The 25,141-nt window shown below is 38.5% G+C and overlaps 1 protein-coding gene across 1 annotated transcript in view; it reads left to right on the forward strand.

The window, feature by feature from the left end:
• The window catches only part of LOC133631216 (zinc finger protein 629-like), a 40,917-nt gene that overhangs the window by 10,490 nt on the left and 5,286 nt on the right, over window positions 1-25,141 (forward strand). Inside the window, exons 4-6 of the mRNA XM_062023374.1 lie at window positions 6,170-6,683; window positions 20,104-20,351; window positions 20,502-20,554. Coding sequence (XP_061879358.1) covers window positions 6,170-6,683; window positions 20,104-20,351; window positions 20,502-20,554 — 815 coding nt within the window. The remainder of the gene's footprint in view (window positions 1-6,169; window positions 6,684-20,103; window positions 20,352-20,501; window positions 20,555-25,141) is intronic.

Genomic DNA, 25,141 nt, shown 5'->3' on the forward strand with positions numbered 1-25,141 from the left:
TTCACACACACGAGTGAATGCAATGCATACTTGGTCAACAGCCATACAGGTCACACTGAGGGTGACCGTAAAAACAACTTAAACACTGTTACAAATATGAGCCACACTGTGAAACCACACCAAACAAGAATGACAAACACATTTCGGGAGAACATCCGCACCGTAACACAACATAAACACAACAGAACAAATACCCGGAACCCCTTGCAGCACTAACTCTTCCGGGACGCTACAATATACACCCCCCACACCCCACACTTTAACCTCCTCATGCTCTCTCAGGGAGAGCATGTCCCAAATTCCAAGCTGCTGTTTTGAGGCATGTTTAAAAAAATAATGCACTTTGTGACTTCAATAATAAATATGGCAGTGCCATGTTGGCACTTTTTTCCATAACTTGAGTTGATTTATTTTGGAAAACCTTGTTACATTGTTTAATGCATCCAGCGGGGCGTCACAACAAAATTAGGCATAATAATGTGTTAATTCCACGACTGTATATATCGGTATCGGTTGATATCGGAATCGGTAATTAAGAGTTGGACAATATCGGAATATCGGCAAAAAAGCCATTATCGGACATCTCTATTCACAACATAACTCTGTTTTAAGGTCGCAGGTTATTCATTTAGGGTCCAAAAACGATACATAAAACTGCTTAGATTTTGCTCTCGTTGGCATGGCACTATTTCTGACCAAAAACTGCAAATATTTCTTTACCACGTTGTAGACATGCCACTACAACTTACACTTACACTTCCTCCCAATTTTAATGTGTATCGTGTGGCAACTGTAAAACCCCTAACACACATGCATCAGTACTTTTTCAAAGTTTAACCATTTGAGGACATTCAATTTTCAATATTTTCAAAGTCAAACATGACATTAAAGGCCTACTGAAATGAATTTTTTTTATTTAAACGGGGATAGCAGATCTATTCTATGTGTCATACTTGATCATTTCGCGATATTGCCATATTTTTGCTGAAAGGATTTAGTATAGAACAACGACGATAAAGATTGCAACTTTTGGTATCTGATAAAAAAAAAGGCTTGCCCCTACCGGAAGTAGCGTGACGTAGTCAGTTGAACATATACGCAAAGTTCCCTATTGTTTACAATGATGGCCGCATGAAGTGAGAGAGATTCGGACCGAGAAAGCGACAATTTCCCCATTAATTTGAGCGAGGATGAAAGATTTGTGGATGAGTAAAGTGCAAGTGAAGGACTAGTGGGGAGTTGAAGCTATTCAGATAGGGAAGATGCTGTGAGAGCCGGGGGTGACCTGATATTCAGCTGGGAATGACTACAACAGTAAATAAACACAAGACATATATATACTCTATTAGCCACAACACAACCAGGCTTATATTTAATATGCCACAAATTAATCCTGCATAAAAACACCTGCGTGTTTGTTATGCTAGCTCCTAGCTCCTCTGCTAGCTCCTAGCTCCATAGAACACGCCAATACAATTCAAACACCTGATCAACACACACAATCACTCAGCCCAAAAGACCGTTTACCTAACCCAAGGTTCATAAAGCTTATATATTTTTAAAAAGTTACGTACGTGACGCGCACATACGGTCAAGTTATCGAATGTTTAGCAGCCAAGGCTGCATACTCACGGTACCTGATATTCAGCTGGGAATGACTACAACAGTAAATAAACACAAGACATATATATACTCTATTAGCCACAACACAACCAGGCTTATATTTAATATGCCACAAATTAATCCTGCATAATAACACCTGCGTGTTTGTTATGCTAGCTCCTAGCTCCTCTGCTAGCTCCTAGCTCCATAGAACACGCCAATACAATTCAAACACCTGATCAACACACACAATCACTCAGCCCAAAAGACCGTTCACCTAACCCAAGGTTCATAAAGCTTATATATTTTTAAAAAGTTACGTACGTGACGCGCACGTACGGTACGGTACGTGTTATGCTAGCTCCTAGCTCCTCTGCTAGCTCCTAGCTCCATAGAACACGCCAATACAATTCAAACACATGATCAACACACACAATCACTCAGCCCAAAAGACCGTTCACCTAACCCAAGGTTCATAAAGCTTATATATTTTAAAAAAGTTACGTACATACGCAAAAAAAAGCCAAAGCTGCATACTCACAGTAGCACGTCTGCGTCTTTGTCATCCAAATCAAAGTAATCCTGGTAAGAGTCTGTGTTGTCCCAGTTCTCTACAGGCGTCTGTGTATCCAAATCAAAAGTCCTCCTGGTTAGAGTCTCTGTTATCCGAGTTCTTCCATCTTGACTGCATCTTTCGGGAATGTAAACAAAGAAGCGCCGGCTGTGTACTGTTGTGGCTGACTACGTTCGAAAAATACGTCCGTTTCGCACCGACAACTTTCTTCTTTGCTTGCTCAGCTTCCTTCTCCATAATGCAATGAACATGATTGAAACAGATTCACGAACACAGATGTCCAGAATACTGTGGAATTATGAAATGAAAACAGAGCTTTTTCGTATCGGCTTCAATGTGGAAGGCATACCCGTGTTCGCCGGGCTACGTCACACGCATACGTCATCCTCAGAGGCGTTTCGAACCGGAAGTTTAGCGGCAAATTTAAAATGTCACTTTATAAGTTAACCCGGCCGTATTGGCATGTGTTATAATGTTAAGATTTCATCATTGATATATAAACTATCAGACTGCGTGGTCGGTAGTAGTGGGTTTCAGTAGGCCTTTAAAGTCACTAAGTTAAAAAACATTTTATATTCATTTTTTTTTTAACTTTTGTTGGCCAAATGTTTCAATAAACTTACCGTAAGTTGTAAACGATAATATCAAACTATTAAATGTTTACCCTTTTTAAGGCATTTTTAGTCGGATAATTACGCAGGTTCAAATTGGTAAAATTTGTGTTACATGTTTTTGTATTTTTGTTTAAGGCTTAAGTTGATTGAGAGATTCAAACAAAAAAATCTAATAAATATGAATAAAAAATGTATGCCTCTTTGAAAAATGAAGTACTTTGAACGTCCTGTTTGGCTGTGGTGTATTGTCTAATAACTGCTATTGTATCATACACCTGTGAAATAATTAGGCATTCTTAGTTTAAAATTTCACATGAAAAAACTCTTAGAAAAATAACGTATAATGGAGTAACCCAACAAAGATAATTGCCAAAATACAGCAAAAAAAAAATGACAAGACAAAAAACCGTCAGCATTTGTCTCCTGTCAAAAATAACGTGTTAACTCATGTGATTACTCTCAAAAATTGTCGCATTAATCATGTATAAAAGCAGATTAATGACGCAATTTATTTTGACCTTACAGGCTCCTTTACCCAAACTACAGTTGGTTAACTGAAAGGCTGCATGGGTTGGTATACAGCAGGGGTCACCAACGCGGTGCCCGCGGACACTAGGTAGCCCTTAAGGACCAGATGAGTAGCCCGCCGGCCTGTTCTAAAAATAGCTCAAATAGCAGCACTTACCAGTGAGCTGCCTCTATTTTTTAAATTTTACTTATTTACTAGCGAGCTGGTCTCGCTTTACCCGACATTTTTAATTCTAAGAGAGACAAAACTCAAATAGAATTTGAAAATCCAAGAAAATATTTTAAAGACTTGGTCTTCACTTGTTTAAATAAATTCATTAATTTTTTTTCTTTGCTTCTTATAACTTTCAGAAAGACAATTTTAGAGAAAAAATACAACCTTAAAAAGGATTTTAGGATTTTTAAACACATATACTGTACCTTTTTACCTTTTGAATTCCTTCCTCTTCTTTCCTGACAATTTAAATCAATGTTCAAGTAAAAAAAAATTTTTTTATTGTAAAGAATAATAAATACATTTTAATTTAATTCTTCATTTTAGCTTCTTTTTTTTCGACGAAGAATATTTGTGAAATATTTCTTCAAACTTATTATGATTAAAATTCAAAAAAATTATTCTGGCAAATCTAGAAAATCTGTAGAATCAAATTTAAATGTTATTTCAAAGTCTTTTGAATTCCTTTTAAAAATTTTGTTCTGGAAAATATAGAAGTAATAATGATTTGTCTTTGTTAGAAATATAGCTTGGTCCAATTTGTTATATATTCTAACAAAGTGTGGATTGGATTTTAACCTATTTAAAACATGTCATCAAAATTCTAAAATTAATCTTAATCAGGAAAAATTACCAATGATGTTCCATAAATTATTTTTTTAAATTTTTCTCTTCTTTTTTTCGGTTGAATTTAGAATTTTAAAGAGTCGAAATTGAAGATAAACTATGTTTCAAAATTTAATTGTCATTTTTTGGGGGTTTTCTCTTCTTTTAAACCATTCAATTAAGTGTAAATATCATTAATTATTAATAATAACAGAGTTAAAGGTAAATTGAGCAAATTGGCTATTTCTGGCAATTTATTTAAGTGTGTATCAAACTGGTAGCCCTTCGCATCAATCAGTACCCAAGAAGTAGCTCTTGGTTTCAAAAAGGTTGGTGACCCCTGCTATACAGTATAGTCAGTGAACAGGTTAAATGCATACGTCAGTGCAAAGATGAGTAAGGACACTCCGACCGGTGTGGTCATGTAGCGGCTCTGCATTTTGTATCAAACTTCCCATACTGCCACCACTCCAAGCGGGGTGCAAACCCACGTCGCCCGATTGAGAAGTATGCGTGCTAGCCACTAAGCTTAAAGCCAGAACTGCAAACCCAGCGGCTAGCACGCAGTTTGAAGTTGTCACGTAGTGTGGTATACCAACGTTCACATGGCCCAGCCACCCTGGCTGGCCTATTTCGCTTCAAAATACACCCTGACTGGACTTTTTTTAAAAGCAAATAAGTAATGTGTAGTCAAGTAAAACATCTAAAAAATATTCTTGGATGAAATTCTGACAACAAAATAACATTTTTTGTCCAAATAATGGGGTCTTTTTTTAAAGTTAAATTATGCAAGCGAGTACTAACCTGTGATCTGATTTTTTTTTTAAAAATGTAATAAAAAAATAAAGTTTGACAGCACTAAATGAAACACAGCACCAGGCTTTAAAGTGCATGCAGGTGGTGCCGACGCACATACCTGTAAAGCCGTTTTAGCCAATCAGAAAACAGAAGTAATTCACATCACAAAAAAACGCATCATAACAAACAATGACGACTTATTCCTGAATATTACATTACAAAGATTATAATGTCGTTAAAACAGTGAACAAAAATCATTTCAAATTTCGAAAATCTTATTTATTTAAAGAAAAAAATTATATTTTTTATAACAATGATCAGGTTGTGTGCTATTTATTTGCTACTGCAACTAGAGATGTTCGATAATGGCTTTTTTGCCGATATCCGATATTCCGATATTGTCCAACTCTTAATTACCGATACCGATATATACAGTCGTGGAATTAACACATAATTATGCCTAATTTTGTTGTGATGCCCCGCTGGATGCATTAAACAATGTAACAAGGTTTTCCAAAATAAATCAACTCAAGTTATGGAAAAAAAAAAACGCCAGCATGGCACTGCCATATTTATTATTGAAGTCACAAAGTGCATTATTTTTTTGAACATGCCTCAAAACGGCAACTTGGAATTTGGTACATGCTCTCCCTGAGAGAGCATGAGGAGGTTGAGGTGGGCAGAGGGGTAGCGGGGGTGTATATTGTAGCGTCTCGGAAGAGTTAGTGCTGCAAGGGGTTCTGGGTATTAGTTCTGTTGTGTTACGGTGCGGATGTTCTCCCGAAATGGGTTTGTCATTCTTGTTTGGTGTGGGTTCACAGTGTGGCGCATATTTGTAACAGTGTTAAAGTTGTTTATACGGCTACCCTCAGTGTGACCTGTATGGCTGTTGACCAAGTATGCCTTGCATTCACTTGTGTGTGTGAAAATCCGTAGATATTATGTGACTGGGCCGGCACGCAAAGGCAGTGCCTTTAAGGTTTATTGGCGCTCTCTACTTCTCCCTACGTCCGCGTTTTAAAAAGTCATACATTTTACTTTTTGAAACTGATACCGATAATTTACGATATTACATTTTAAAGCATTTATTGGCCGATAATATCGGCAGTCTGATATTATCGGACATCTCTAATTGCAACATCTTATTTAGTGCTCAGGCTCTGTTTAATGGTATATAACGGACTAAATGCACATGTAAGTGTTTAAATTGTGTGTGTGTGTGTGTGTTTAAAGTCAGGAGCACAGACGAGCAGGGGGAAAATCCCTTGACGATGCCCGACAGTGGACTGCAGGAAAAGCTGCTGGAAGCCAAGACTGGGCCAGGGTCTTTGGAGGACCAGCTAGCCGGATACGACGACTCGGGAAGGAGCGACGCTTTAATTTTGAACCACACCAATTATCCTCTGGGTGCCTCAGCCGGAGCCGCCAACGAGTGGCAGTCTATGAAAGAGCTGCCATTCCTAGATGGGAAAGTGAAGATGGACATTCTGTCCTTGGATCCCTTCTCACAGATGGGGATACAACCCCAATGCTCCAATTTGATCCTCGGTCCCGATCGCCACTTTGACCATGAGCCCAGCTCGGGGAGAATTGGAACTTTACCGGAGTTCAATCTGCCGTCCGCTGTTTGCCAGGAGGAGTCCGGCAGTGGTGCCGGCAGCACGCAGAATTGCTACATTTGCTCCGCATGCGGGCAAAGTTTTGACACTTTCATTTTGTTCGAAAGGCACCAGTGCAAGCCCACTTGAGCGCAAATGTTGAGATCTTCAACCCAACTAACTGAACGTGCACACGAAGTCACTTCACTACCATTGCAGTGTTTCCCATGTATTAATTTATTTGTGCCAGATGTTACCTTCTCGCTCATAATCACATGACAATAATCAGTCCCTGCAGGATAAAGGCATGTTGCGATGGCACCAATTCACACAAATTCAACTAATCACTGCAATTTTGTCCATTACCCCCGAATTTACCCCCAATCAGCATCATTGTTGCCAATCGAATTTGCCTCTAATCGGCGCTCAAACGCGTACGTCAACTTTCCAATCATATTTGTTTATTGTCCAGAAAAAACGGCAACGTGTAACAATTTTTTCAACTCTTTATTTAGCAAAAGACACAATTGTCGTCTTTCTGCATAGCTCAGATCTACTTTTGGTTCCTATCCACGGCGCTAAGCCTTGTGGGTAATGTCGTATATAACCATTTTGCAACACACTGGCATGCTCACCGCCCTAGTTTTTGTATTTATATATTTATTTAACATTTATTTATCCCGGGTAAGGCAGTTGAGGAGACTTTCTCATTTGCAACGCTGACCCGGCAAAGGGGCGTCATTTACATGTCAGAGATGTTGAAGTGTGACGATAATCTTTCATCGCCAACAAACAGTACCGCAATAGATCGTTCTCAGCGGTTCAAAAAAATACCCACCACTATTACCGTATTTTTCGGAGTATAAGTCGCACCGGCCGAAAATGCATAATAAAGAAGGAAAAAAACATATATAAGTCGCACTGGAGTATAAGTCGCATTTTTTGGGGAAATGTATTTGATAAAAGCCAACACCAAGAATAGACATTTGAAAGGCAATTTAAAATAAATAAAGAATAGTGAACAACAGGCGTTATATGACGCATAAATAACCAACTGAGAACGTGCCCGGTATGTTGACCTAACATATTATGGTAAGAGTCATATAACATATAGAACATCCTATACGTTTACCAAACAATCTGTCACTCCTAATCGCTAAATCCCATGAAATCTTATACGTCTAGTCCAGGGGTCACCAACCTTTTTGAAACCAAGAGCTACTTCTTGGGTACTGATTAATGCGAAGGGCTACCAGTTTGATACACACTTCGATAAATTGCCAGAAATAGCCAATTTGCTCAATTTACCTTTAACTCTATGTTATTATTAATAATTAATGATATTTACACTTAATTGAACGGTTTAAAAGAGGAGAAAACACGAAAAAAATGACAATTAAATTTTGAAACATAGTTTATCTTCAATTTCGAATCTTTAAAATTCTAAATTCCACCGAAAAAAAAAGACAAAAACTTAAAAAAATAATTTATGGAACATCATTAGTCATTTTTCCTGATTAAGATTAATTTTAGAATTTTGATGACATGTTTTAAATAGGTTAAAATCCAATCTACACTTTGTTAGAATATATAACAAATTGGACCAAGCTATATTTCTAACAAAGACAAATCATTATTTCTTCTAGATTTTCCAGAACAAAAATTTTAAAAAATAAATTCAAAAGACTTTGAAATAAGATTTAAATTTGATTCTACAGATTTTCTAGATTTGCCAGAATAATTTTTTTTGAATTTTAATCATAATAAGTTTGAAGAAATATTTCCCAAATATTCTTCGTCGAAAAAACAAGCTAAAATGAATAATTAAATTACAATTTATTTATTATTCTTTACAATAAAAAAAATACATTTACTTGAACATTGGTTTAAATTGTCAGGAAGGAATTTAAAAGGTATATGTGTTTAAAAATCCTAAAATCATTTTTAAGGTTGTATTTTTTCTCTAAATTTGTCTTTCTGAAAGTTATAAGAAGCAAAGTAAAAAAATTAATGAATTTATTTAAACAAGTGAAGACCAAGTCTTTAAAATATTTTCTTGGATTTTCAAATTCTATTTGAGTTTTGTCTCTCTTAGAATTAAGAATGTCGGGCAAAGCGAGACCAGCTTGCTAGTAAATAAATCAAATTTAAAAAATAGAGGCAGCTCACTGGTAAGTGCTGCTATTTGAGCTACTTTTAGAACAGGCCTGCGGGCTACTCATCTGGTCCTTACGGGCTACCTGGTGCCCGCGGGCACCGCGTTGGTGACCCCTGGTCTAGTCTCTTACGTGAATGAGCTAAATAATATTATTTGATATTTTACGGTAATGTGTTAATAATTTCACACACAAGTCGCTCCTGAGTATAAGTCGCACCCCCGGCCAAACTATGAAAAAAAAACTGCGACTTATAGTCCGAAAAATAGGGTAGGCGGATCTTGGCCTGGTCTTGTTGGAAAATTTCCGGAGATGAAATGACGATGGCACGTATCGCTCGTTTGTGACGTGTGAAAAAGACAAATAAGCGCATACTTTTCTCGTTTCATTTAAAAAGTATTTTTGCACTACAACCGGTACGGCATTGAGGTTTACATGTGACGTCCTGCAAAGACAAGGAAGATTCCCCATTCCGGGAAGGACCATTGTCTGTCCACCAATCAACACGCTACATTGTGGCTCCGCCCCTCTAGGTACCCCACCCCCGTGTGCTTTGAACGTCAATGACAGGGTGCCAAAAAGTGGTAAACAAAGAGGTAGCCAATATGGCTTGGTTGGTATAACCCCAACGACTGCAATCGTTTCAAATCGGTGTTCTTTTAAATAGAAAATAAGCAGGTATCTTATGCTTATTTAGCTTTTCAGTCAGCATTGAAAAGTAAAAACTCTTCAAGCCAAGACTGCTATACAATTTAAGAATGACAATGAATTCCAGGTCCCTCGTAAAAGTGATGATTGACAGTTACCTAATTACCCCCTTTCCACTCTCCGCGCTTGGCTAACAGCAGCCTTTTATGTTGCAGTGTAACATAACTTCCCCCTCGTTATTGTCACAAAATATTTGAAGTCACGTCTATCATCAACACATCATTTATCGTGCTGATGTATTATTATTTTGTGTGCACAGAGCAAGAGTTGTTTGTCTCGGCTTACTTGACGTGGAATGTTCCCCCAAGGCCAAGGAGGCTAACGTTGTTCGCGCTCGTCAAGAAGGCTGATTATCGCGTAAACTTGCTAGGTTATCTACCTAAACATGTTCCAGTAACTTTTCTATCTCGAAGCCAACGAAAGCAGTGTTAAATCGTGTTTACTGTGAACGTTTTTGAATCGAATGATTTTTTTTGTTGTTTTATGATCAAGGGTACGTCCACCTTGAAGTTTAGGATTAAAGTGATATTTTTTCACGTAATTCCCAAGAACAAGTTCGGATCGTATTAAATTGATTGCCTATGTTACGAGTGTAGCCATTTTAATTGTTGAGAATACGTTGGCAGTGCTTCCATACAAAACAACTTGCCTTTTTCTCACCTGAACAGGAGCTGTCTTTTTGAGTTTTTGTCAGATCTACTAATTGTTTATGATTGCCTAAACGGTCTGCGGTCATTGGTCAGTCTTCTCAATGGCTCGTTGCTTGTTCTTTTTATGTGGACGAGATGAGCTTTGTCTTAGGCGACGATTAAAAGTTGATTGCATTTGTTAAATGTGTCACTTGTCTTGGTTTAATATTGTACAATTAAACACAATAAGAGGATTTATATATATATATATACACTACCGTTCAAAAGGTTGGGGTCACCCAAACAATTTTGTGGAATAGCCTTCATTTCTAAGAACAAGAATAGACTGTCGAGTTTCAGATGAAAGTTCTCTTTTTCTGGCCATTTTGAGCGCTTGATTGACCCCACAAATGTGATGCTCCAGAAACTCAAATCTGCTCAAAGGAAGGTCAGTTTTGTAGCTTCTGTAACGAGCTAAACTGTTTTCAGATGTGTGAACATGATTGCACAAGGGTTTTCTAATCATCAATTAGCCTTCTGAGCCAATGAGCAAACACATTGTACCTTTAGAACACTGGAGTGATAGTTGCTGGAAATGGGCCTCTATACACCTATGTAGATATTGCACCAAAAACCAGACATTTGCAGCTAGAATAGTCATTTACCACATTAGCAATGTATAGAGTGTATTTCTTTAAAGTTAAGACTAGTTTAAAGTTATCTTCATTGAAAAGTACAGTGCTTTTCCTTCAAAAATAAGGACATTTCAATGTGACCCCAAACTTTTGAACGGTAGTGTATATATAAATACAAAAAATATATACTTTCTTATACAGTAATAGCTGGTTTATCGCCGTTAATTGGTCCGTGGTAAATCAATTTCCACAAAGTAAAAGTAAATCATTATAACCTCAACTTGCTAAATCTGTTTATCGCAGTTCATTGGGCCACAATAAACACATTTTTTGCAACATTGCGTGTACATTGAGGGCGGTGACTCTGGATTGGCAGACAGGGATGGTGGTTCCTCTATTTAAGAAGAATAAGCGCAGGGTGTGTTCCAACGATCGTGAGATCATACTGGAGAAGAGGCTATTCCGGAAAGTCGAACCTCGGATTCTAGAGAAGCGGTGTGGTTTTCATCCTGTTTGGTGGCTGCTTGGTTAGGTCTCTGCTCTTTGCAGATGATGTGGTCCTGCTGGCTTCATCTGGTCCGGGTTTTTCTGCATTAATTGGATCGGTTTGCAGCAGAGAGTGAAGCCACTGGGATGAGAGTCAGAACCTCCAAGTCCAAGTTCATCGTTCTCTCCCTGAAAAAGGGTGTAGTGCCATCTTCGGGTTGGGGAAAAGATCTTGCCCCAAAAAGAGAAGTTCAAGGACTTCAGACTAGGGTTGTCCCGGTACCAATGTTTTGGTACCGGTACCAATATGTATTTCTATACTTTTCTAAATAAAGGGAACCACAAAAAATTGCATTATTGGCTTTATTTGAACAATTTTGCCCTTAAATAAAATAGTGAACATACTAGACCAGTGTTTTTCCACCACCGTGCCGCGTGTCGTGAGATATTGTCTGGTGTGCCGTGGGAAATTATGCAACTTCACCTAAATTGGTCCCAAAAATATCTTTTTCAAATCAAGAATTATCTGCAAATAATGTGCCGTTGCTTAGTGTCTGTGCTGTGTAGAACTCGGCAGGGTAACCACGTAATACTCCATGTCAGTAGGTGGCAGCAGGTAGTTTAATTGCTTTGTAAAAGTCGGAATGTGTCTGGTGAGACGAGGATGGTTTGTTGTGATCACAATATGCAGGTAAAAACGTATATAATGCTTGAACCAAAAATGAACATGAGGAAAAGGCAATGAAGCATAGGGATGGCTATGCAAAACGCAAGTAAAACTGAACTGGCTACCAAGTAAACAGAAACAGAATGCTGGACGACAGCAAAAACTTACGGCGTCCACATGACATGACAATCAACAACGTCCACACAAAGAAGGATAGCAACAACGTAAATAGCCTCGCTTGCTAACACAAAGCAGGTGCGCGGAATAGCGCTCAAAGGAAGACATGAAACTGCAACAGGAAAACACCAACAAAACAGGAAGGGCCACCAAAATAACAGCGCAAGACAAAAACTAAAGCACTACACAGGAAAACACCCAACAAACTCAAAATAAGGCACGACGACCTGGCGGAGTTTCATTTTTTAACGTTTTCTGCTGGTGGTGTGCCTCCGGAATTTTTAATGAAAAAAACTTGCCTTGCCTCAAAAAAGGTTGAAAAACACTGTACTAGACCAGTGGTCCCCAACCACCGGGATCGATTGGTACCGGGCCGCACAAGCAATTTAAAAATTAAATAATAATTATGTTTATTTTTTATTAAGTCAACATAAAAAACACAAGATACACTTACAATTAGTGCACCAACCCAAAAAACCTCCCTCCCCCATTTACACTCATTCACACAAAAGGGTTGTTTCTTTCTGTTATTAATATTTCTGGTTCCTACATTATATATCAATATAGATCAATACAGTCTGCAGGGATACAGTCCGTAAGCACACATGATTGTATTTTTTAATGACAAAAAAAAAAAAATGCTTGAAGTAAGAAATTATTAATTTAAAAAAGCAGTTTTATACTTGTGAGTGTTGATGACACAGCTTTGCAACAGTTGATATTCTAGTTTCAAGCATGTTTTACTCAATATAGGTCATAACATCTCAGCAACAAGCTGTAATATCTTACTGAGATCATTTAGGACCAAAACACTTAAAACAAGTAAAACACTCTAACATAAAATCTGCTTAGTGAGAAGAATTATCTTATTAGACAGAAAATAAGCAAATATCACCCTTATTTGAGATATTTCATCTTACTTAGATTTCAGTTTTTGCAGTGAAGCGGCTGAAATTAGTTTCTTCGTAGGGTGGCAAGGTTCTCCCTTGGAGATAGGGTGAGAAGCTCTTAGAGGAGTCATATCAGGTAATTCTGACATCTGGTCAAAATGCCCCCCGTACGCCCCCCTACGGAGTATGATTATTATTAATAATTCAAATGTTTTCAGAGCATAAACAAACGTAACTTCTTAATATGTTTTTTTTTAACCTAATTTGAGCTTTCCAAACTTGAAATAAGACCCATAGAATCACCTTTACACTTGTTTTACCCCAGTAGCTTAGACTTGGACTTAGACTTAGACAAACTTTAATGATCCACAAGGGAAATTGTTCAACACAGTAGCTCCGTTACAATAATGGAAAGTGTAAGGATGGAAAGGACAATGCAGGTATAAATACCAGTAGCCCGAAGGATCCTCCAAGCATTACCCGGATACTACAACACGGCCACCGCTACGTGGAAATACTTCGACACACATCCCATTTGTGAAACCACGGTGGTAGGTTTTTCCTGCAAAAACTTGGTCAACATGACACTCGCAGCTACCACAGTTTGCTTCGAGTTGATGATTAAGTCCATCAAAAAGTTGTTCCGCCAAAAGTTGGTCAACTTGAGATTGTTGCGGTAAAAAGTAACCCCAAGATTTAACGCCTTGTTGTGATTACTCGGGTTCAACCTTAACCCGGAAACGGAAAATCTGCGATGTCGCGAGGGACGATTTTAGCTTAATTTACAAATATTTTGAAATACAAGCAGTCTATCTGCTTTTTGTTGTGCTTTAAATTGAATTCAATTTAAATTGTCAATTTAAATTGAATTCCTTGAATTCCTTCGGAGTCTATCTGATAGCTCATTTACAGCTCTTTTTATTATCAAATATGTGTTGTATGTGTTTTAAGTTGCACGATTGCACCAAGAAAAATTCCTAGTTTATGAACCCGTTCTCAAACAATGGCAATAAAACTATTCTGATTCTGATTCTGATTATAATTTGAGTTAAAGCAGCACTCCCCACCGCTGGTAGTAATTGTCCTCGGGCAGAGATCGACACAATCCTGCCCTCCAACCAGCACAACTGACAATGTGAGTGCGTAGAACGACATCCGCCGAATTCGAAAAACAAACCGATAAAAAAATGTCCTTCCGTGAACCACTCCGAAGCATAAACCACATCCACTTAGCGAACACTAATCCGTGAAATTATAGAGAAGCTGCTGAATGATTTCACCATCTACGCTCCGTAATATCATCAAAAGGTTCAGAGAATCTGGAGAAATCACTGCACGTAACATTGAATGCCCGTGACCTTGGATTTCCAGGCGGTACTGCATCAAAAAGCGACATCGGTGTGTAAAGGGTATCACCACATGGGCTCAGGGACACTTCAGAAAACCACTGCCAGTAACCACAGTTGGTCGCTACATCTGTAAGTGCGAGTTAAAACTCTACTATGCAAAGCGAAAGCCATTTATCAACAACACCCAGAAACGCCGCCGATTCGCTGGGCCCGAGTTCATCTAAGATGGACTGATGCAAAGTGGAAAAGTGTTCTGCGGTCTGACGAGTCCACGTTTCAAATTGTTTTTGGAAACTGTGGACGTCGTGTCATCTGTAACAAAGAGAAAAAGAACCATCCGGATTGTTATAGGCGCAAAGTTCAAAAGCCAGCATCTGTGATGGTATGGGGGTAACTTACACATCTGGGAAGGCACCATTAATGTTGAAAGGTACATACAAGTTTTGGAGCAACATATATTGCCATTCAAGCAAGGTCTTTTTCATGGACGCCCCTGCTTATTTCAGCAAGACAATGCCAAGCCACGTGTTACAACAGCGTAGTAAAAGAGTGCAGGTACTAGACTGGCCTGCCTTTAGTCCAGACCTGTCTCCCATTAAAAATGTGTGGCGCATTATGAAGCCTAAAATAGCACAAGGGAGACCCCCGGACTGTTGAACAACTTAAGCTGTACATCAAGCAAGAATGGGAAAGAATTCCACCTGAAAAGCTTCAAAAATGTGTCTCCTCAGTTCCCAAACCTTTACTGAGTGTTGTTAAAAGGAAAGGCCATGTAACACAGTGGTAAAAATGCCCCTGTGCCAACTTTTTCTGCCATTAAATTCTAAGTTAATGATTATTAGCGAGAAAAAAAACGAATTTCTCATTTCGAACATTAATTATCTTGTCTTTCCAGTCTATTCAATTGAATATAAGTTGAAAAGAATTTGCAAATCATTGTATTCTCTTTTTATTTACCATTTAAACAACATGCCAACTTCACCGGTTTGGGGTTTTGTAAATGCTTTACATCAGTGGTTCTCAAACTCGTATTACAAGTACGGATACATCCATCCATTTTGTACCGCTTGTCCCTCTCGGGGTGGCGGGGGTGCTGGAGCCTATCCTAGCTGCACTCGGGCGAAAGACGGGGTACACCCTGGACAAGTCGCCACCTCATCTAACAAGTATATTTCCTATTTTTGGCCATTGTAACAATACACACCGTTTGACTAGTAACACTGTGTTTCAAAATCTAATTGTTTATTTGGCCCACACGAGATGGAGGCCACAGTTTGATAATCACTACTTTTGCATTATCATTACATTATTTCATAAAACTACTGTAATTTTTTTGACATTGTTGTTACACTCTATTGTATTAATTTTCAAACAATATTTCTTATCTAACAGTGTTTTTTTTTTTTTTTAAAGGCATGTTACATTTTAAATTGTAGTGTTTTGGCATGGCCAAGCACAGATTGAAATTGATTTTATTCATTTTAATAGGTGGGGCTAATTTGAGATACGAGTTACGAGCTCAGCCATGGAGCCGTTTAAACGTGTAAGTTGAGGTACTACTGTATTTTCACAGCTAGGGCATAACAAAAACATGTTTACAACTTTCTGAATGCATTTTTTACATTATGAGAGCCTTTTCGACATGAAATACCACCCACATACTCACCTTTACACTCTTTTTAATCCAATATAGTAATGCTGTCTGAGGCTGAGCCAATCAGTGGCCACGATACTGAACAGAGGGCTCTGATTGGTTTGGTCTCATCGTACGTTCAATCAATCAATATTTAGGGCTTCAAAGGGCTTCACAAACCACGACGACATCCCCTGATCTGAAACCACATCCGGTCAAGAAAAAACTCCAAAAGCCAGAGATGGGGAAGAAGAAGTAGAAACCGCGGGAAGGGGTCAAAGATGTGGGGGCCCCCTCCTGGGTGACCGGGAGTGGGTACAGTTATTGGGTCGTTTGAGAGTCCATTCCATTGGGAAGCCAGCAGGGGATGGTAGTTGGGGTCTTCTTCCATGTAGACAAGTCGACAACGCGGAGACGTGACCGCTGATGCATCGAGGAGTGGTTCAGCCTGGGTTAAAACTTGGGACAACAAGCGCCTCTTCCAGACGGGCACCTCACCAGAAATTACCCGTGGCCACCCGGTATCCTCTCCACGCAGGAGAGGGGGGGACGGAGCATAAAAGAGAAGCGGCAGGTCAAGTGGCCAAAAAAGAGAACATAAATGAGTTTTAAGGTAGGGCTCCAATGCTTAGACTGGGGTAGCATCTCTAACTACGGTATTGCTGGTACGGCATTCCAGAGTACTTGGACCGCGAATATAAAATATTCAGAGCAGTGGTTCTCAACTTTTTTCACCAAGTACCACCTCAGAAAACACTTGGCTCTTCATGTAATAATATTAATAATAACGGATTTGATTTTATATGGTGCTTTTCCGATTCTGTTCGTAACTTTTATGGACAGAATTTCTAGGCGCAGTCAAGGCGTTGAGGGGATCTGGTTTGGTGACTGCAGGATTAGGTCTCTGCTTTTTGCAGATGATGTGGTCCTGGTGGCTTCATCTGGCCAGGATCTTCAGCTCCCACTGGATCGGTTCGCAGCCGAGTGTGAAGCGACTGGGATGACGATCGGCACCTCCAAGTCCGAGTCCATGGTTCTCGCCCGGAAAAGGGTAGAGTGCCATCTCCGGGTTGGGGAGGAGACCCTGCCCCAAGTGGAGAAGTTCAAGTACCTCGGAGTCTTGTCCACGAGTGGGGGAAGAGTGGATCGTGAGGCGGGGGCGTGGTTAAGAGGGGAGGAGTATATTTACAGCTAGAATTCACCAAGTCAAGTATTTCATATACACACATATATATATATATATATATATATATATATATATATATACACTACTGTTCAAAAGTTTGGGGTCACCCAAACAATTTTGTGGAATAGCCTTCATTTCTAAGAACAAGAATAGACTGTCGAGTTTCAGATGAAAGTTCCCTTTTTCTGGCCATTTTGAGCGTTTAATTGACCCCACAAATGTGATGCTCCAGAAACTCAATCTACTCAAAGGAAGGTCAGTTTTGTAGCTCCTGTAACGAGCTAAACTGTTTTCAGATGTGTGAACATGATTGCACAAGGGTTTTCTAATCATCAATTAGCCTTTTGAACCAATGAGCAAACACATTGTACCATTAGAACACTGGAAAGACAGTTGCTGGAAATGGGCCTCTATACACCTATGCAGATATTGCACCAAAAATCAGACATTTGCAGCTAGAATAGTCATTTACCACATTAGCAATGTATAGAGTGTATTTCTTTAAAGTTAAGACTAGTTTAAAGTTATCGCCATTGAAAAGTACAGTGCTTTTCCTTCAAAAATAAGGACATTTTAATGTGACCCCAAACTTTTGAACGGTAGTGTATATATATATATATATATATATATATCAATCAATCTATCAATCAATGTTTATTTATATAGCCCTAAATCACAAGTGTCTCAAAGGGCCGTACAAGCCACAACGACATCCTCGGTACAGAGCCCACATACGGGCAAGGAAAAACTCACCCCAGTGGGACGTCGGTGAATGACTATGAGAAACCTTGGAGAGGACCGCATATGCATATGCCCCCCCCCCCCCCCCCCCCCTCTAGGGGAGACCGAAAGCAATGGATGTCGAGTGGGTCTGACATAACATTGTGAAAGTCCAGTCCACAGTGGATCCAACACATCAGCGGGAGTCCAGTCCACAGCGGGGCCAACAGGAAACCATCCCGAGCGGAGACGGGTCAGCAGCGCAGAGATGTCCCCAACCGATGCACAGGCTAGTGGTCCACCCGGGGTCCCGACTCTGGACAGCCAGCACTTCATCCATGGCCACCGGACCTATGCAACTCCCCCTCGCAAGGGACAGGGGAGAAGAGGAGAGAAGAAAAGAAACGGCAGATCAACTGGTCTAAAAAAGGGGGGGTCTATTTAAATGCTAGAGTATACAAATGAGTTTTAAGATGGGACTTAAATGCTTCTACTGAGGTAGCATCTCTAACTGTTACCGGGAGGGCATTCCAGAGTACTGGAGCCCGAATAGAAAACGCTCTATAGCCCGCAGACTTTTTTTTGGCTCTGGGAATCACTAATAAGCCGGAGTTCTTTGAATATATATATATATATATATATATATATATATATATATATATATATATATATATATATATATATATATATATATATATACATACATACATACATACATACATATATATATATATATATATATACATACACACATATATATATATATATATATATATATATATATATATATATATATATATATATATATATATATATATATATATATATATATATATATATATATATATATATATATATATATATATATACACATACATATATATATATATATATCCTGAAAATATGCAAACAAAACTGTGTTTAGATAATTGATACTTCAAACTTGCATAAATAAATCTTAAGGAATATAACATAACTTGGCTTCTGAGAGCTTCAAAATGTAATGAATAAAATGCTACAGTTGTTGATAAACAAGCAATTATTTTAATAATTAAATATGGTCATTTTAAATGAATTCTTATGATCATTTAAAATTAATTACTTCAAATATGTTTATTTTAATGTATATTTCTATGGCTGGATGTAATAAGGAGTCAGAAAAAATACAAATAAAAATACAATTAGTTTTGATGTTTTTAGCAAAATATAGTGAAAATGTATTTAGTTTTTTTTAAATTTTATTTTTATTTTTAGGTACGATAAACATAATAATACAATTTATCTCTAGTCTGGATGATTTAGTCCTTGTCACCCTGTTGTCCTCCCGTCTCTTCCCCAAGGATGGCTCCATGAGCTGGGCAAACGCCTGGAGATGCCCTACGTCAGTGGTCCCCAATCTTTTTGTAACTGCGGACCGGTCAACGCTTAAAATTTTGTCCGACGGAGGTTAATAAAAAAATACAATCATGCGTGCTTACGGACTGTATCCCTTGCAGACTGTATTGATCTATATTGATATATAATGTAGGAACCAGAAATATTAATAACAGAAAGAAACAACCCTTTTGTGTGAATGAGTGTAAATGGGGGAGGGAGGTTTTTTGGGTTGGTGCACTAATTGTAAGTGTATCTTGTGTTTTTTATGTTGATTTAATAAAAAATAAAAAAATAAAATTAAAAAAAAATAAATTAAAAAAATTATTGTGCGGCTTGATACCAATCGTTCCACGGTCCGGTACCGGGCCCCGGCCCGGTGGTTGGAGACCACTGCCCTACGTCAACCCTCAGCAGCCTGACCAGCGTCGGCTTTAAACGTGTGCGCCAACATTGACGCCGAGAAGATCTTCTCCATCTGCACCATGCTCATCGGCGGTATGCCGGACGCCTCGAATGGAATAACGTGATTGGGCAGGCACGCTGTTTATATCGTGGGAAAGCGGACGTGAAAAAAGGCTGTCCTCGCTCAGGTCCGCATGGAGCTGGAGGGGGCGTGGCCTCCAGCTCCGGCTGAAAACCGGGTGATTTTCGGGAGAATATTTGTCCTGGGAGGTTTTCAGGAGAGGCGCTGAATTTCGGGAGTCTTCCGGAAAATTCGGGAGGGTTGGCAAGTATGGTTATAAATTAAATTGTCACAGACCGGTGCCGGTCCCCGGACCGGTGGTTGGGGATATAGTACATGGAAAAAATGCCGGCGCGCCTTTAGTTTGTCATTTACGGTAAGCCCCTCCCCCATACGGAAGTGACGCCGCCGCCTGCGAGGAACCTGAAAAGAGATGGATGCTTTTTTTTTCCCCGAGTATAATCTTCGTGTCTCACAAATATTAAACTATTAGGCATATTTTGTTTTGGTTTTTTTTAATCACAGTTTGGCTTAACATGGCGTGTGTTTCCTTCCAAAGCCAGCTGTCGTCCGTCCTGGAGGTTCTGGTCAAAGCAGCGGTGTCAGAAATAAGCAAACTAGTGGATGACAATAGTGCCTTCTTGCACCTGGAAATCTCCCAGAAGCAAAACGAGAATGAAGCGCTGAAGAGGAAAGTGCTTATGGTGGAGAATAAAAACGCTCAGCTGCAGAGAGCCTTCGGTAAATAATAATTAAAAAAAATACTGTTAGCATTTGTTATTAGACAAAAGACAATGTAATGCTACGAGGCAGAGTTACCGACTAATTCATGATGGTTTGCCGCTAATGTTTATGATAACCAGGATGAACAATTTGCTTTTCTGCTCTCAGCAAACATGATGCACAAAGGAAGCGACGTTGGAAACGTTCCACAAGAGATCAAGGTGAGCATGTGCCTACTTTATTTTAAAAGCCAACACCTTTTCGAAGCATTGCAGACAAAATAGCCACCTCTCGCCACATGAAAACAATGTTTTTGGTGCACTCCAAAGCAGAGGGGGGCGCTCTAGCTCATCACTGTGAGGTCATAGCAGCCAATCAGGAGCCTGAAGAAGTCATGTCAAGGAAATACACAATTATAATGAGAAGACTAACGGGATAGTGGAGTGCAGCTACTTGATATAATGTTGGCAAAACATCCATCCATCCATCCATTTTCTACCGCTTGTCCCTTTTGGGGTCGCGGGGGGTGCTGAAGCCTATCTCAGCTGCATCCGGGTGGAAGGCGGGGTACACCCTGGACAAGTCGCCATCTCATCGCAGGGCCAACACAGAGAGACATACATTCCTAAAATAAAAATGGAAAGTAGCAAATAAAGGGTATACATTCATAAAATAATAAAGATGGAAAGCAGCAAATAAGGATATACATTCATAAAATAAGGATGAAAGTAGTAAATAAGGGTATAAGTTCATAAAATAATAATGGAAAGAAGCAAATAAGGGTATACATTCCATCCATCCATCCATTTCCTACCGCTTTTCCCATTCGGGGTCGCGGGGGTTCTGGAGCCTATCTCAGCTGCATTCGGACAGAAAGCGGGGTAAACCCTGGACAAGTCGCCACCTCATCGCAGGGCCAACACAGATAGACACACATTCATAAAATAAAAATGGAAAGTAGCAAATTAGGGTATACATTCATAAAATAAAGATGGAAAGTAGCAAAATAAGGGTATACATTCATAAAATAAAAATGGAAAGTAGCAAATTAGGGTATACATTCATACAATAAAGATGGAAAGTAGCAAAATAAGGGTATACATTCATAAAATAATGATGAAAGTAGCAAATTAGGGTATACATTTATAAAATAATAATGGAAAGAAGCAAATAATGGTATACATTCCATCCATCCATCCATTTTCTACCGCTTGTCCCATTCAGGGTCGCGGGGGTTCTGGAGCCTATCTCAGCTGCATTCGGGCAGAAAGCGGGGTACACCCTGGACAAGTCGCCACCTCATCGCAGGGCCAACACAGATAGACATACATTCATAAAATAAAAATGGAAAGTAGCAAATAAAGGGTATACATTCATAAAATAATAAAGATGGAAAGCAGCAAATAAGGATATACATTCATAAAATAAGGATGAAAGTAGTAAATAAGGGTATAAGTTCATAAAATAATAATGGAAAGAATTAAATAAGGGTATACATTCCATCCATCCGTCCATTTTCTACCGCTTTTCCCATTCGGGGTCGCGGGGGTTCTGGAGCCTATCTCAGCTGCATTCGGACAGAAAGCGGGGTAAACCCTGGACAAGTCGCCACCTCATCGCAGGGCCAACACAGATAGACATACATTCATAAAATAAAAATGGAAAGTAGCAAATTAGGGTATACATTCATAAAATAAAGATGAAAAGTAGCAAAATAAGGGTATACATTCATAAAATAATGATGAAAGTAGCAAATTAGGGTATACATTTATAAAATAATAATGGAAAGAAGCAAATAATGGTATACATTCCATCCATCCATCCATTTTCTACCGCTTGTCCCATTCGGGGTCGCGGGGCTTCTGGAGCCTATCTCAGCTGCATTCGGGCGGAAGGCGGGGTACACCCTGGACAAGTCACCATCTCATCGCAGGGCCAACACAGATAGACATACATTCATAAAATAAAAATGGAAAGTAGCAAATAAAGGGTATAAATTCATAAAATAAAGAAAGATGGAAAGTAGCAAATAAGGATATACATTCATAAAATAAGGATGAAAGTAGCAAATAAGGATATACATTCATAAAATAAGGATGAAAGTAGCAAATAAGGGTATACATTCATACAATTTTTTCATTTCATTTTTTTATTTATCTCCTTCATTGATGTGCATCTTTGATCAATAGACAATTAAACCTCAGCAACTAAACACACATTTACACACCAATGCCTGAGAAGGAACAGGATGAAGAAAATCTTATATTTTCCTGCCCCCCTTCAACATAATATGTAGTCTTACTTAATGGATAGCATACAAACCAAACAACTACATCCAAATATAATGAAAATAAACAAAAAACACAAAAAAAACCCACAACAAGTGCAAAACTTCATGAAGTACAAACCGAACAAAAAAAAGTAATACACACCTCATGGGATGATACAAAACAAATACAAAACCAGACAAAAAAATTAGTAAAATAATAAATAGAACGCAAAATGTAAACACTTATGGCTGTAAGGCTATAATAATGGAAAGAAGCAAATAAGGATATACATTCATAAAATAAAAATGGAAAGTAGCAAATAAAGAGTATGAATTCATAAAATAAAGATGAAAGTAGCAAATAAGGATATATACATTCATAAAATAAAAATGGAAAGTAGCAAATAAGGTTATACATTCATAAAATAAAAATGAAAAGTAGCAAACTAAGGGTATGAATTCATAAAATAAAGATGAAAGTAGCAAATAAGGATATACATTCATAAAATAAAAATGGAAAGTAGCAAATAAAGGGTATAAATTCATAAATTAAAGATGGAAAGTAGCAAATAAGGATATACATTCATAAAATAAGGATGAAAGTAGCAAATAAGGGTACACATTCATAAAATAATAATGGAAAGAAGCAAATAAGGGTATACATTCATAAAATAAAAATGGAAAGTAGCAAATAAGGGTATACATTCATAAAATAAAGATGGAAAGTAGCAAATAAGGATATACATTCATAAAATAAGGATGAAAGTAGCAAATAAGGGTATACATTCATAAAATAAAAATGGAAAGTAGCAAATAAGGGTATACATTCATACAATAAAAATGGAAAGTAGCAAATAAAGGGTATGAATTCATAAAATAAAGATGAAAGTAGCAAATAAGGATATACATTCATAAAATAAAGATGGAAAGTTGGCAAGTTTTGTTGGCAAAACAGTAACATTTTCAAACGGATCATAAATATACAACATAGAATAATGATGAATAAAAAGAAATACATTTTTCCAATAACAAGATGGGTGCGGACTTCTGGCTACACTCTAATATATACAGTGTTTTTCAACCTTTTTTGAGCCAAGGCACACTGTTTGCGTTGAAAAAATCCGTAGGCACACCACCAGCAGAAATCGTAAAAAAACGAAACTCAGTTGACAGTAAAAAGTCGTTGTCGCAATTGTTGGATATGAATTCAAACCACCAGGGCAGCACGGTGGAAGAGGGGTTAGTGCATCTGCCTCACAATACGAAAGTCCTGAGTTCAATCGGGATCTTTCTGTGTGGAGTTTGCATGTTTTCCCCGTGACTGCGTGGGTTCCCTCCGGGTACTCCGGCTTCCTCCCACCTCCAAAGACATGCACCTGGGGATAGGTTGATTGGCAACACTAAATTGGCCCTAGTGTGTGAATGTGAGTGTGAATGTTGTCTGTCTATCTGTGTTGGCCCTGCGATGAGGAGACTTACCCAGGGTGTACCGCGCCTTCCGCCCGAGTGTATCAAACTAGTTGATAAAAAATCAATAGTTGCAGCCCTTCATGTAAATGTCACGTATTGCCATAACATTACCATGAATTAACAAATAAAGCACCCCTGTAAGTGACTTTTTAATGCTGTTCTAACAATAATCTGTTTATGAGCACCAACAGTGAAACAAATCTGTAATTTTCATCCACTCAAACGTTCGCTTTCGACTATTCATGACATCATGAAGGAAAACAATTTACACCTGATACCGCCTCTGACTCACTTCTAGCTAGATTGACCCCAGGGGGGGGGTTACGGTTAAGAAAACACGCCACGGCTTCAGGAGTTCTAGGGGCCGCCAGAAGTCTCATATAATTGATTAATAAAGTTGTCTTCTGTTTAAAACAGGTATTTCTTTATTTTCGACTTAATTTACACTACCGTTCAAAAGTTTGGGGTCACATTGAAATGTCCTTATTTTTGAAGGAAAAGCACTGTACTTTTCAATGAAGATAACTTTAAACTAGTCTTAACTTTAAAGAAATACACTCTATACATTGCTAATGTGGTAAATGACTATTCTAGCTGCAAATGTCTGGTTTTTGGTGCAATATCTACATAGGTGTATAGAGGCCCATTTCCAGCAACTATCACTCCAGTGTTCTAATGGTACAATGTGTTTGCTCATTGGCTCAGAAGGCTAATTGATGATTAGAAAACCCTTGTGCAATCATGTTCACACATCTGAAAACAGTTTAGCTCGTTACAGAAGCTACAAAACTGACCTTCCTTTGAGCAGGTTGAGTTTCTGGAGCATCACATTTGTGGGGTCAATTAAATGCTCAAAATGGCCAGAAAAAGAGAACTTTTATCTGAAACTCGACAGTCTATTCTAGTTCTTATAAATGAAGGCTATTCCACAAAATTGTTTGGGTGACCCCAAACTTTTGAACGGTAGTGTATGTTCTTAAAAATACCTCGAAATGCTCAACCAAACATGATTGTTTCAAGAGCTCCCCATCCTTTCTCAGTAAATGAACGAAGGTTCAAAACAAACTCG

This window comes from Entelurus aequoreus, linkage group LG16 (assembly GCF_033978785.1).
Source record: "Entelurus aequoreus isolate RoL-2023_Sb linkage group LG16, RoL_Eaeq_v1.1, whole genome shotgun sequence".
Classification (NCBI taxonomy): domain Eukaryota; kingdom Metazoa; phylum Chordata; class Actinopteri; order Syngnathiformes; family Syngnathidae; genus Entelurus; species Entelurus aequoreus.